At 42.0% G+C, this 15,296-nt stretch overlaps 1 protein-coding gene across 1 annotated transcript in view; it reads left to right on the top strand.

Moving 5' to 3' along the window:
• The window catches only part of MTDH (metadherin), a 65,467-nt gene extending 51,293 nt beyond the window's left edge, over window positions 1–14,174 (top strand). Inside the window, exons 10-13 of the mRNA XM_038745639.1 lie at window positions 1,602–1,721; window positions 3,918–4,031; window positions 7,372–7,525; window positions 10,756–14,174. Of these exons, the coding sequence (XP_038601567.1) occupies window positions 1,602–1,721; window positions 3,918–4,031; window positions 7,372–7,525; window positions 10,756–10,826 (459 nt within the window). The 3' untranslated portion in view covers window positions 10,827–14,174. The remainder of the gene's footprint in view (window positions 1–1,601; window positions 1,722–3,917; window positions 4,032–7,371; window positions 7,526–10,755) is intronic.
• The last annotated feature ends 1,122 nt before the right edge of the window (window positions 14,175–15,296 follow it).

The raw sequence follows: 15,296 nt of genomic DNA, 5'->3' as shown, positions 1-15,296 counted from the left end.
CAGGTGAGGTAACCGAGGCACAGAGAAGTGACTTACCCAAAGTCACAACTGACAAATGGAGGAGCCGGGATTTGAACCCATAACCTCTGACTCCAAAGCCCGGGCTGTTTCCACTGAGCCATGCTTCTTCCCTCTAGCCTAGTCAAGAGAGAACCATTAACTCTTGAGTTCACTATTTCTCAGCCGGATGGCCTAGAAAATGCTCTAAGACGGCTGTAGCATTGGCAATTGGGTGCCTGAATATTTTCTCAGTGATTTGGTCTGAATCTGAGATGTTTTATCCTTTAATCTTACACCTTTTCCCTAGCTGAGGAGGAGCTTAAAGCCGGCAACTCCCAATTTCATGATTGGATGGTACTGGGGCTGTAGTATTAATAGGTTCGGGGGCAGGTATTAGAGATGAATAGAAGGGAAATGAGTATGGTCTGGAAGACACACCTCTCCTCCTTTTTTCAACTGCCCCCGTCCCTCAAACCTTGTAACTATGGTTGTAAAGTTGACCCTGAAATGTGAATTATTTCATGTGACGAGTTGTAGTGCCTGAAATAAATAATTTCCATTTGAATAGAATCCTTTACAGTGAGATCAAGTATACACTATGCTTGAAGAAACTTAATTTTGATTCCTAACTTCTCAATTAATTTTAGCTAAATCATTATGCAAAGTCACGCATGTTTTTTCAACCTCCCCCAAATTTTACTTCTTGTGAAATGTGCGTCTGTCAAATAAAAGGAATGGCTGAACCACTCTTGATTGCAGTAGTCAGTCGTTCCACGGTGCAGAGGTTAAGTTCCTGGCAAACCTCACATCAAGGAAAACTCATGATACAGTACATGTATGTCAATCCATCCTGAATGCTTGTGCACAGATTTTGACACCGAATTATATTCTTTCTAGATAGGACTGTCAGAAGAATAGTTCCTAATGCCCTAACAGCATTTTACCCAAAATGGGTAGTTTAGAGCACACATTATGAAATAATGGAGTTTATTCTGTACTTACATGTGTGGCTGTAATAAACTTCGGTTAATTTTCCTGAATGATTAATAATCATCAATCCCAGGATAATAACAATTGGTACTAAGCACTTACTGTGCGTCAAACATTGTACTATAAGCACTAGTTTAGATACAAGATAATTAGGTCAAACGTAGTCCCTTTCCCGTGTGGGGCTCACAGTCTAAAGGGAGAAAGAACAGGCATTTCATCCCCTTTATACAGATGAGGAAACTGAGGCACAGAAAAATTAAGTGACTTAAACACTTAAACATAGTTGGTCACTGGGGGAGCCGGGCTTATAACCCAGGTGACCCAGGTCATTTGACTCCAGCCTTTGTTCTTTTCACTAAACCACGCTGTTTCTCACCTATCCAGCGGGTAAACCCATACCGCCTGCCCTTTCTTGCAGCCCGCTTTTTAACCATTTTGATACTTCACGGACCTTCAGCCGGAGGGGAAGCACATGAAATTCATGGCAGTCCATTCTAATAGCTATAATGGAAGTGCGGAGTGCTGGCAAATCAGAGGAAACGAAAAACTGGTTCGGGAGGATGTTGTAAAAGAGAGTTGGTGACATCTTTGATGTGGGAATTTTGATTTAGATTTCAGATGATAAAGAAAAGGCAGACGTCACTCTTCAAAGCTCTACAGATGGAAAGTCTAAAAAGAAAAAGAAGAAGAAGAAGAAGGAGCAAGGCGAAGATGCCAGCTCTCCAGCACAGGTAAACGGAGCACGGTAGTCGGTTTGCTTATTATAGAATGTAAACTTTATTATTTTAAGCACCGGAAGGGTTTTTAATGGCTCCAACTTGCTGAAGGCTACCTTTTTGAATCTTTCTGACAGGGCTGCAGCATTTAGAGCTGCCTCCTGTTTTAATAATAGTAATAATAGTAATGTTGGTATTTGTTAAGCGCGTACTATGTGCTAAGCACTATTCTAAGTGCTGGGGTAGATACAAGGTAATCAGGTTGTCCCACGTGGGGCTCACAGTCTTCATCCCCATTGTACAGATGAGGTAACTGAGGCCCAGAGGAGAGAAGTGACTTGCTTGAGGTCACACAGCTGACAGGTGGAGGAGCCAGGATTAGAACCCATGACCTCTGACTCCCAAGCCCAGGCTCTTTCCACTAAGCCACGCTGCTTGGCCCAAGCCACCTGAATCGTGCTAGCTCATGTTGAAATGATTCATTTTTGTTCACCTGAGGTATGTGGTGTGGCTAAACTAGGAAATATTCCAAATTGCAAAATAAGTGTGTAGCGATGAAAGGGAAAGCAAGGTGGATATATCATGAGCCTCCTTTTTTTAATGGTATTTGTTAAGCGCATACTTTGTGCCAGGCGCTGTACTAAGCACAGGGGTAGATACAAGGTTGTCACGTTGACTGAGACTGAGTCCAGACTGAGCCCCCTTTTTCCTCTCCTCCCCACCCCCCCCGCCCTACCTCCTTCCCCTCCCCAAAGCACCTGTATATATGGTTGTACAGATTTATTACTTTATTTTACTTGTACATATTTACTATTCTATTTATTTTTTTAATGATGTGCATTTAGCTTTAATTCGATTTGTTCTGACGACTTTGACACCTAAATGTTTTGTTTTGTGGTCTGTCTCCCCCTTCTAGACTGTGAGCCCGTTGTTGAGTAGGGACAGTCTCTATATGTTGCCAACTTGTACTTCCCAAGCGCTTAGTCCAGTGCTCTGCACACAGTAAGCGCTTAATAAATACGATTGAATGAATGAATGAACGTTGGACACAGTCCCTGTCCCGAATGGGGGTCTCAGCCTTAACTCCAGTTTTACAGATGAGGGAACTGAGGCACAGAAAAGTGAAGTGATTTGCCACAGCAGACAAGCGGCAGAGGTGGGACTAGACTGTGAGCCCACTGTTGGGTAGGGACCGTCTCTATATGTTGCCAACTTGTACTTCCCAAGCGCTTAGTACAGTGCTCTGCACACAGTAAGCGCTCAATAAATACGATTGAATGAATTAGAGCCCGGTCCTTCACACTCCCAGGCCTGAACTTTATCCAGCAGACCACATTGCATCTCTCTTGGGTGTAAAACATTGTGCTAAGTGCTGAAGAGTGGGACAGAAGCAAAACATACATTACCAAACCTCAAGGATTTAGAGTGAAGGCAGGCAGGTGCAGTTTTTTCACACACACACACACACACACACACACACACACACACAAGGTGATAAATAGAGGATATAACGCTTAACAAAAATTCACAAAGTAAATGCAATAGAATAAATCATTTTCGATCCATTGCCTCCATCCATATTCAGAGGGTTCTTGTGAGGAAGAAAGAGGAAAGTGCGACATGGTCTTTATCTTACTTGAAATTACCAATGCAGAATTTTTCAGCTCAGGTTCTTTTTTCAAGTGTGGAGTTGTTTGTATTTTTTTTTTCTAATCACAGTTAATTGAAGGTTCAAATCTTCATTGATCTAATGCTTAGTAATCAAAAAGAAAACAAGTTAAATATTAAGCATACGTTGAAGTGAAATTACGAAACTAAAGGACTGGAAATTTTCTGGTTTGGGGGAAATGTGTATGTATTCATTCATTCAATCATATTTTTTTGAGCGCTTACTGTGTGCAGAGCACTGTACTGATCAGCCTTTTAGAGGCAGCAGTGAACCCTGCTACAATTGATTTGATTTGGTGTATCACCATGCCGGAGCTGCAGTGGAAATCAAGTATCCATAACTTCCATTCCCCTGCCTATCACAGGGAATAGTTTTTTTTTGGATTGGGGGTAATTTTCTGTTCTTAATGCTATTAAATGTGGTTCCACCTAAGATACTGGGATATGTTGTAAGAAAATTCCAGCCTTTACTAGGATCAGAAAATATGGTTTAGGAAGTAAAAAGTGAGTTATTGGAGGGTGCTTATTGTGTTTTCTCAACAGGACACAGAGGAAGTGGAGAGAAATACTAGAAAAAACCTCCAAGAGAATACTTCCAAAGTCAAACCACCACAGGAAAAACCTTCGAAGACCAAAAGCCCCCGTGATCCAGCTAAGGTTCGATTGAATCAAAAGTAATCTGTTAAAGAGACTTGATAACTAAAAGGAGTCGCTTGCTCAGCACTACTAGTACTACACCTGAGAGTACAATAAAATTAGTAGACAGGATCCCTGCCCTTGAGTAGCTTACAATCCATCAGACCCTTACCGTGTGAAAAGTGGGAGCTGGCCTTAGAGGCTTTTCGTTTGCCGGCCTCTCACTTTCCGAATGAACAAAGTTTGAAAAATTGTGTGAAACAATAATAAGCGGAATTTCCTGTATTGGAATGTAACAGGCATGTGAAATTCGGTTTCAGAGAAACAGATTTTCTCCCAAAGATATGCTGTAGTGGACGGTACTAATGCTTTCCATAGGAGGGGACCGAGGGAAACATTTTACCGCTCCAGAAAGAAGTATTTGGAGAGAAATGTCAGGATCTTGATTTAAATTTAAGAGCCGTAAATGTAATTGCTATTTGTTTAGGAGCTTTTAAATTTAACATCATAAAATAGCTTGGCAAGCATTCTTCTAAGCACTGGAGTACAAGGTAATCAGGTCAGACATAATCCGTGTCTAATTCTAAGTAGGAGGGAGAGAGAACAAGCGTTTAATCCCCATTTTACAGATGAGAAAACTGAGGCACGGGGAATTTAAGTGGCTTGCCCCAGGTCAAACAGCAAGCGACTGTCAGCTAGGATTAGAACCCAAGTCTTCTGATCGCTGCGCCCGCCATCTTTCCACTAGGCCACGATTCTCTACTGGTTATGTTCAGGAATTGATTTATATGGATTTTCCCTTGTTTTTCGTAATTAATTTACTAAATTAATCTTGGGTGCTATTTTTCACTTAAGCAAGGAGTTACTAGATAAGACTTGGATGAAGCGAATAGCAGATTATGAACTTAATGAATAGAATTTACAAGGCAGCTTTTATAAATACGGGGCATGCACCTGGATTCCTTTTCCCAGTTTGTGACTGTAGCTCCTACCAATCCGGTTGTTGTAATACCAGTGGTGTATGCTGCTCTGTTTGTACACCATACTGCGCGACCATCATCCTCGGTATTTAATACTCTGTTCAGATCACTGAGCCCCAGGCCCCTGGGAGCGTACGTTAAAAGTAGAAGATTCAGTCCCTGACCTCAAGGCGTTTACAGTCTAACAGGAGAGCTCAGTGGGCACAGATAGTATTCACATCCCCATCTCTCTCGTTTGCCAAATTAATCCTCCTCCTGCCCTTTTGGGGGGGGATTTTACATTTTTGCTACAGTGTTTGAAGTTGATTCCTTGGGTTCTTGCAGTTTTCCATACACCAGCTGTTCTCCGAGCATGACTCAGTGTTTCAGCTGTCTCTCTTGGCTGGCTTAGCTTCATTGTAGGAGCTTATTGGTCATCCTGTCACCACACCGAAAGAGCCAGGTGAAACATTTTAGTAGATCCAAGGTTGTATACTGCTATTTTGTAAGCCATTAGCTTTTCCTTTCAGAATTTTGTATAGCGGCCCATCAGTGGACAGTATATGCTCCTAAGGTAGCAGAACTTGGAAACATTTCTGTTTTGTTAGTAAAGCCAAAAGGGAATTTTTCAGTACACAAAAGACCCACTAGACCCCTTACTGCTAAATAGATGTTTTTGTTCGTTTCAAATAAACTTTACACCTTGTTTCCTAGGTAGATCACAATCTCTGCAATTCTAGCCAAAATAAAGGAATCTTATTTACAAATGGTGACCAGGATGCTAACTTCTAACCTAATACAGGACTGATTTTTTGTTTGTTTAAAAAAAAAAAAACTCTTCCCTACCTTTCCTGTATACCTCATCCCAAAGAAATGCACTTTTTGACCATTTAATATCTAAGGCTCCTGCAGTTTATGCTCTTGCATGGATGAAGATTTTGCCAGTTACTCTGCTTTAAAACTCTAATCCAGGAAGAAGGTAAAGCAGAAGAGATGAAATGTGGAAAAAACAAAGGCATTTGAGTTTCCAGACACCTGAGCTTGGGCATCTGCCCCCAAAAATATTTTAACTGAGTGGAAGTTTTGGCTTTTTACCAGAGATGGGGTAATCCTAGCATGTACTGTAGAAATCAGTAGTTGCTAAAACCCTCGCCCCTGCAGTTTTCCCCTCTGATAAAGTGAGGTGATGCAACCCAGCAGTTGTCCATCAAAACCTCTGCTCCCTGGAGAGAGATGATGGGGTAGAGAAAGTTAGCGGGACAAATTAGGAAAAAGGTCAGGTTAGGTGACGTTAGGTTATCTGTCCTGGGTTTTCATTTAGGCCCTCTTTCCACCCCCAGCTCCCTCCCACACACACACCACCGCTTTCTCTTATGCTCAGTTGCTTCTCTTAGCTATAATTCATTTAATAGGTGTCTTCCCTACTAGCATGGAAGGACTTTGAGGGCTAGCATGGCGTCTACTTCATCTTGTGCTCTCCCAAGCGCTTAGTACAGTGCTGAGTGCACAGTAAGGGCCTAATAAATACCACTGATTGTTTTTATTGAGCTATTACAACAGTGCACTAGATTTTCTCATAACCTGTTAGCTTATGAGATTTAATCCCTACAAGTAGACCATAGAACCAGTGACCGGAAAATTTTTGAGGTAGTTCTATCTCATTGGTAGTCAGTTATGTTCCCCCATTGCTCTTTTCATAATCCCGATCCTTTCCTCTGTCTCTGTCACCCAGCTCCTTGGCCTTCTGCAGCCAAACTTTCTGTGACTAGTTGGCCTTCCGATAGGAACTGGTCTTATTCTTCTGTAGCATCTCAATTTTTCCTTCCACAAAACTTGTCTGGAATTCTCAACTTTGTATTAATTGCCAACCATACCACGCCTCTCTGTTCCCCACCCGGATTCGACTTGGTCCCTGGAAATCTTTAGTGTTTTAAGGTGGCCAGCTTCCTGCCAAGTCTCCCAAATTTTTTTTTTCCCAACAGTTTTTATGTCCTGATTTTCATAACTGATTTGACTGTGGCACTAGGGGGCAGCTACGGATTGCTTTGCGCTCCTTTTGGAGAGACCATATGTGGTTTGTTTTTATTTCAAATGGAGATCCACTGCACAATAGCTTTCTCAGTTCAGTATTTGACACATATTTTTATTTGTACATATTCTATTTATTTTGTTAATATGTTTTGTTTCCCCTTCTAGACTGTGAGCCCACTGTTGGGTAGGGACCGTCTCTATAGGCTGCCAACTTGGACTTGCCAGGCGCTTAGTACAGTGCTCTGCACACAGTAAGCGCTCAATAAATACGATTGAATGACACTGGAGAGTTCTCTGCTATTATAACGCTGAATTATATGACCTAGAGTTTGTTGCGGAAGTGTCTGATGATTGTTCATTTTCTAAACTAGACTGCTGAGCCACCGGCACGTGCTGTTTCTACCGAGCCATCTGTAATTTTATCAGTGGGTAACTCTGACAAGATCTCTTCCCAAGTGCCACAGAAGCAAGAGAAGAATGTTTCCAATTCTAACGTCAAGCAAAATAGTGTGCCTCCTTCACAGAGTAAGTTCCATTTACACATGTGCTATTAATTCATTGCATTGCCTTGTGTAGCTCCTTGTCAACTTTAAAATCATCTCGTATTCTAATGAGCTCCAGTGTTGATCCTTCACTATGGAGCAGCCTAAACTTTAATACTACATAACTCATAATTCTGGGATGTACAGATCTCATACTATACTGGAGCTCTATACTGGAGCTCTCCCCAGTATAGGTGTAAAAACCATGGAAATCACTACCACCAGTATTAGTCAACTTGCCCAAATACCTGATGACTTCAGCTTTCAGCCCTTGCCTTTAGGTTGACCGACTTCTCTGATTCTTGAGAAGCAGCGTGGCTCAACAGAAGGAGCACGGGCTTTGGAGTCAGAGGTCATGGGTTCAAATCCCAGTTCTGCCAAATGTCATCTGTGTGACTTTGCGCAAGTCACTTAACTTCTCTGTGCCTCCGTTACCTCATCTGGAAAATGAGGATTAAAACTGTGAGCCCCCCGTGGGACAACATGATCACCTTGTAACCTCCCCAGTGCTTAGAACAGTACTTTGCACATAGTAAGCGCTTAACAAATACCATCATTATTATTATTACTATTCTTGTTTGGCATTGTCTGGGTTGGAGCTTTGCCCTGATCGATCCAGAAATCCCAGTCGCAAGCTACGATGTTGACGTCTGAGTTATCTGGTATCCCTAAGAGTCTTACAGATATGAGGTAACTTCAAGATTGCTCCTGATCAGACTCTTAAGCTCCTCTGCAGTTTCCCTGTTGGCAACACAGAACTGTCTCTTGAGCAGAACCCACCACCTTAAGCGGAGGGTCAGGCAGCGTCCACCTGAATGGATTCTCTTCAGCACTGGTTATCTATCAATCATGTTTATTGAGCGCTTACTGTGTGCAGAGCACTGTACTAAGCGCTTGGGAAGTCAAGTTGGCAACATATAGAGACAGTCCCTACCCAACAGTGGGCTCACAGTCTAAAAGGGGGAGGCAGAAAACAAAACCAAACATACTAACAAAATAAAATAAATAGAATAGATATGTACAAGTAAAATAAATAAATAGAGTAATAATAAATAAGTAGAGTAACCAGTGGTTAGCAGAACCAGTGTTGGCTGCCGACCTCCCTAACTGCCTATTCGTCAGCGCCTCAGACAAGCTCATCTACTCCATGTGGAAACGGTTTTGGCGCTTGTTATTTGGTGGTGAATAGGCCATGTCGACATGAGCACTCTCCTCCCTTTCTTCTAGATATAACTTTTCATTTAATACTGACTGCTGGAGAATTGAGTGTCTTAGTATTATTGTAGAGGAATAGTTCCCTTGAAACTGACAACCTAGTTTTCCCACCACAAACTCACATGCGAAACTGTCATTTGTGTACCTGGTATTTGAATCACATTTGTGTGAGGGAATGTCTCATGGGTGGGTAAGAAGCTCGAAAGTAATAATAATGGTCGTGGTACTTGTTAAGTGCTTACCATGTGTCAGGCACTGTTCTAAGTGCTGGAGTAGATACAAGTTAATCAGGTCGAAAACACTTCCTGTCCAGCATGGCATTCCCAGTCTAGGTAGGAAGGAGTAGGATTTAATCCCCATTTTGCAGTCGAGAAAGTTGAGGCACTGAGAAGTTAACTGACTTGGCCGTGGTCCCGCTGCAGACAAGCGGTGGAGACCGAAACCCAGGTCCTCTGATTCTCGGACCTGTGTGCACTTTCTGCTAGGCTCTACTGCTTCCCAAGTAAGTGTCTGATTTACCTAGAGTATGTGCCATGTGGTACAAGATGGAATAGAAATATTATTTAAGCCTTTCTATGTCGTAAACACTCTCATTCATTGTCATATTGAGCGCTTACTGTGTGCAGAACACTGTACTAAGCACTTTGGAAGTACAAATCAGCAACTTATAGAGACGGCCCCTACCCAACAACAGGCTCAAAGTCTCAAACCAAGAGGTAGGAAGTACTAATATGCTTCCAGTTGGTTAAGTGGAGACTGACCATTTGTCCTATGAGGAACAAAATGGATTTGGGGTGGGAAGGCCGTGACTCCCTGCTTGCTTCCGATGGAGTAAAAGTTGTTACTCAGGGCTTCCCCCTGCAAGTTTTCTGTCTTAGAGTGATTTTACAGGGTGAAAAACTGTTTTGTTTTGTTTTTAAAAAGGAATAAATCAGTCAGTGGTATCCTAGGTTATAAACCCCTTGTGGGTAGGGAACACATCTAACAACTCAATTGTACTCTTCCCCCAAGCTTTATACAGTCCTCTGCAAACAGTAAGCACTCAGTCAGCATTGTTTGAATTGGTAGACACGTTCCCGGACCACAGAGAGTTTGAGCTGGCCCCTCGACAGGGCCACGTGGGATCTAAAAGGCACCAGTTCAGAAAGTTCGTTTTTTCTAAGCGGTTCGTGGCAAAGTCACGTATACGACGCCTTGCCATTAAGCTTGTTGTGGTCAGGGAATGTGTCTGCCAACTCTGCTGTATCGTCATCATCATCAATCGTATTTATTGAGCGCTTACTGTGTGCAGAGCACTGTACTAAGCCCTTGGGAAGTACAAGTTGGCAACATATAGAGACAGTCCCTACCCACCAGTGGGCTCACAGTCTAAAAGGGGGAGACAGAGAACAAAACCAAACATACTAACAAAATAAAATAAATAGAATAGATATGTACAGGTAAAATAAATAAATAGAGTAACAAATATGTACAAACATATATACAGGTAAGCGCTCAGTCAGCATTGTTTGAATTGGTAGACACGTTCCCGGTATCGTACTCTCCCGAGCACTTAGTTACAGTGCCCTGCGCACAGCATATGCTCGGTAAATATCATTGATCTTACCATTCCTTTCTAGACTGTGAGCCCACCGTTGGGTAGGGACCGTCTCTATATGTTACCAGCTTGTACTTCCCAAGCGCTTAGTCCAGTGCTGTGCACACAGTAAGCGCTCAAGAAATACGATTGATTGATTGATCATGATGACGTTACCCTGTTCCCCACCAGCCATATGGACCAACCATTATTGGGGCCCACAGAGAAAATATATAGTTAAACAGAGCCCCATGAGGGACAAGGACGGTGCTGCCCTGATTATCTCGTTTCACCTGCTGCTTGGCAAATTGTAAGCGCTTCATGAGTTCCATAAATCAGTAATTAGGCATGAATTTTGAGGTGACTGTTGCGTGACTATGTTTTTCTGTTAATTTTGGCTTGTGTTTTGCCATCCCTTTCAGCCAAGTCTGACAGTAGCTGGGAGTCTCCCAAACAAGTAAAAAAGAAGAAGAAAGCCAGAAGGGAAACGTGAATTTTCTTTTTTTTTTTTTTCCTGAGTCGGACGTGTTGGGCAAACACTGTCAAGGAGATTATGCTGTTTATGCAATAATTTGTGAACATGTACAGAATTTTATATAAATTTCAACTGATTTTTAAAACGAAACTGCTGTGAACACAACCATCGTTAAAATGGAATCAAAGGAAAGTTAATTTGTGAAATTCGGAGTTCAGCTGGAACATGCTACCACGCTGGAAGACATTTTGGAGAGTCTGCTTTTTCCATTTGAGAACGGTCTTAATTTAAGAAAATATAAATATATCCTGGTTTTATGACAGTGCCCTGTTTACAACAAATGGTGTGCCCTTTCTCATCTGCAGCTAAGAAATAAAGGCTTGATTAGAGAGCGGGTTGTCTGCAGAATAGTGGGTATTTCTTGCCTCCTTCAGATTGATGCGCAGAGCCCAGCTACCATTTGAATCTGTTTCATGCCTAAGTCAGAGTGCTTTGTTAAATTACATAATCTGCCATACCTTTACACAATGCCGGTAGCCATGTCTAGTAAAGGAATTGCAAGTACAAATACAAAACCATTCTTTGTCATTTGTGTGGCTGAGCCGTAAGGTTTAAAGACAGATATTTTCAACTAAAAGATTGGAAATGCAGTTAACACTTGAGAGTATGGTTTATGAAGTTATTTTTGATAGCGTATTACATTACTTGAATTGTTCAAAGTACAGTATATTTTTAATTAAGAAAACTCAACTATGTGTATACGGTCCTATTTGTTTCTGTTTTATCCTTTTTAAGGTCGGGGCTCATGTTCAATGCGCTTGTCTCATGATTTGAAAACTTTTAGGCTAAATCTAATTCACATTATTCCCTTCTGTGCTAGATACTCATCTTTTTTTTTTTTTTACCAGCCTCTACTATTTACTTGTGGTTAAAGCTATTTTTGACTTCAGAGAAACATTCGCAAACAAACATTTGATGGAAAGTGGGAGATTAGCATCAGACAGCTTTAATTGACATTGTCAAGACCACCAGTTAATCAGGAAATACATCTTTTTTACTGCCTTAAACCTGTAGTGTGTAGAATATGCATCTAAATTTCTTGAAGGGGGAATTAGTGTTTTTATAAGACTTTTCATGTAAGTATTGCAGTTGTAGTTAATAAGAAACATTTCCCGCTTGAAACTGTATTGGTTAAAATGGTGTGTGAGATGTTTCACCATTTTCAGGCACTGTGTAATTATATCGTAATGAACTGGCAGGTATCTTTGTATCTATAAATGGTGCATGCTCAGCCATGTACACTGTAAATAGCCTTTACCAAACATGTGTTTGACAAGGACCATAATTAACATCACGTAGTGAATTGTGATAAAAGAAAAAAGCCATGATTTATTTGATGTGACTGGCTTTGTTGTTTTTATGTGGCAAGAGAATGAAATTGTTTGTAACAGCTGTAACCAATGGTACCGATCCAGCCATCCGATATTGTCTTTATTTTACTCGACTGTGGTTTGGTAGAGTTGGCTTGCGAGGCTTTGCAAGCGAAGTCAATTGGTTTTAGTTTTGCTGAAGGCCAGCCTTATTAACGGACAACTTTCCTAATAAGTGATTACTAATTTTTACGCAGGTGTTAACATCTGTTTGAGGAACATGGCAGTATGTTTACATGTTCAGGAGCTTTGTTTAACTCAGTGACATTTCTAAGTTGATTTGTTTAAATAAAATGAGCAAATGGATAGTATTGTTTGTTCTTTTGGTTGAATGGGGAAAGCAATGTTGAAAGAGGCTTTGCTGGGTTTTAAAAGAGCTTTTAAAAGGCTTGAAAATCGGTGTTTCCTAATGTGAATCTGCCCTGTCTTCAAGGAGCCCTAATTGTTTCTCAGATTAGCCATCTCAGACTGGCCGAGGGGCGTCCAGATAGGGCAGGTTGAAAGAGAGGCTGGGAAATATAGGAATGGGCCGGTAGGTCTTTGGAAACAGTTACATGTTTTTCAAGTACTGGAAAGGAAAATGTTTAAATAGGATGGTTCCTGTGTTCACTTTTTGCATGCATTGCCTTTGGCGGGCTCATCATTTGTTTGCTGTCTGCATGCGTGTCGTTGCAGGGGCGGACTGACTCACTTCATACATATAATCCAGTTTGTTCGGTCTTAAATTGCCAGTACTGCAGGAAATTAACTCCAAACTTGATTCACTTTTCTCCGAGTAATGTGTGAAATTTCGGACGGGAGACTGGTGTGCTGTCTCTCGAAATTTCACATAAACTCTTCCGGACTGAAATTGCTTTTTTAAAACGACATAGCAAATGCTGATTATCACAGTGATTATTGTGGTATTCCTTAAGCGCTTAGTATGCGCCTAGCACTGTCCTAAGCGCCGGGGTAGATGCAAATTAATCAAGTTGGGCACGATCCCCGTCCCCCATAGGGCTCACAGGCTGAGAGGGCAGGAAAGAGTCCTCATTTTAATAACAGTAGCAGTAGGGATGGTATTTTAAGCGGTTACTACGTACGGGGCACTGTACTAAGCACTGGAAAAGAGAACACAGGTGGAAATTGGGCGGCCTCTGTCCCTCGAGCGGCTCGTGATCTGTGAGGAGACTGTCGTAGGAGCCCGCGAGTGTCTTGGCCGAGGTTACAGAGCAGTCAAGGGGCAGAGCTGAGATTAGAACCCAGGACCCCGAGGCCCCTGATCTTTCTACTAGGCCATGCCACCTTCCAGTTCTCTGAGTCTGGGGTGGGGAAAGAATCAAAGTGCTTACGGGGCTGCAATTAATTCATTAGTGGTATCTATTGAGTGCTTAGTTCAGTGCTTAGTACAGTGCCTGTCACATCGTAAGTGCTTAACAAATGCCGTAATTACTATTATTACTGTCCTAAATGCATGGGAGAGTACAACGCAACAGAATTAACGGACACTTCCCCTACCCACAACGGGTGCAGTGCGTAGGGGATGCAGAAGGGAGGGTGGAATAGGTTGGAGAAATGAGCGGTTAGACGGGGTGGGGTAATAAAACATTTTCGTAGGGCTTTAAATAGGTGGGGAAAAGAGCCATTTCTGAAAAACAATGGTTGACTCAGCACTTTGTTTTATTAAGACAAAGGTTTACAAGAAAGTAGCTACTGTGTTGTAGCAGGAATGCCTGTGCTTGTATTATTGGAGAAAAAAAGTTAATGGAAATAAAATCTGAAAAGAAGACATCTCAGTGATTCAATATTTTCGATTAAAACGATGTGGTGAATTTGGGAATTGTGGGGGTTATCTGGGTAATTCTTGCAGAAGCGAGAATTTTTACATGAATGAGTTGATGTTTGTCATGTGTAAAGATGCTTTGCTTATAAATAAAATATCCAGTTTTTGTTTCAACTGTCTTTTCTCATCTGGAGGGCTTTTCACCTATCCCAAGTGTTATTGCTTATTAAGGTCTTCAGTTAACACAGAAGGACCCTACCCAAATTTGGGTGATTTTGGGGTGGGTGGGGGGTGTGCATCTTCAAGTTGGGTTCAAAAAGTCATTCTGTCTTGGATATTCTCCTTTCCAAACAGCTGCGTACTTCTGAAAATTATTTCGGTAGTAGTTCATTCATTCATTGAATCGTATTTATTGAGCGCTTACTGTGTGCAGAGCACTGGACTAAGCGCTTGGGAAGGAAAGTGGGCAACATATAGAGACGGTCCCTACCCAACAGTGGGCTCACAGTCTAGAAGGGGAAGGCAGACAACAAAACAAAACATGTAGACAGGTCAAAATTGGCAGAACGAATAGAATTATAGCTATAGGCACCTCATTAACAAAATTAATAGCATAGTAAGTATGTACAAGTAAAATAGAGTAATAAATATGTATAATTATATACAAGTGCTGTGGGGAGGGGAAGGAGGTGATGAGGAGGAGAGGAAAAAAGGGCTCAGTCAGGGAAGGCCTCCTGGAGGAGGTGAGCTCTCAGAAGGGCTTTGAAGGGAGGAAGAGAGCTAGTTTGGTGGATGTGTGGAGGATGTGGGCTGGGGGTTGATGGCGGGACAGGCGAGAACGAGGCCCGGTGAGGAGATTAGCGGCAGAGAAGCGGAGGGTGCGGGCTGCGCTAGAGAAGGAGAGAAGGGAGGTGAGGTAGGAGGGGGCGAGGGGATGGACAGCCTTGAAGCCCAGGATGAGGAGTTTTTGCTTGATTTGTAGGTTGACGGGCAGCCACTGGAGATTTTTGAGGAGGGGAGTAACATGCCCAGAGCGTAGGTCACACCACCCTTCTGGAAATTGCTTTTCATTTAAATGTAAGGGTTTAATCATTCCTTAAAACGTCTCAGTGTGATTATTCCCCCTGTTTCCTGAGAAGACATTTTCCGTCAAACCCATTAGCAACAGGTGTCAAGTGCTAAAGAGTTTAAAAAAAATCTCAATTGGACAACAGTCTGTCTAATCTGCCAAGAGTTGGTAGTGTGCTGATAGAGCGAAATACGTAGGAAAGGGAAGTTAGCCAGTCTTTTCCTTAA

The sequence above is a fragment of the Tachyglossus aculeatus genome, chromosome 4 (genome assembly GCF_015852505.1).
Source record: "Tachyglossus aculeatus isolate mTacAcu1 chromosome 4, mTacAcu1.pri, whole genome shotgun sequence".
Classification (NCBI taxonomy): Eukaryota; Metazoa; Chordata; class Mammalia; order Monotremata; family Tachyglossidae; genus Tachyglossus; species Tachyglossus aculeatus.
This window is presented reverse-complemented; position numbering and strand designations above follow the sequence as displayed.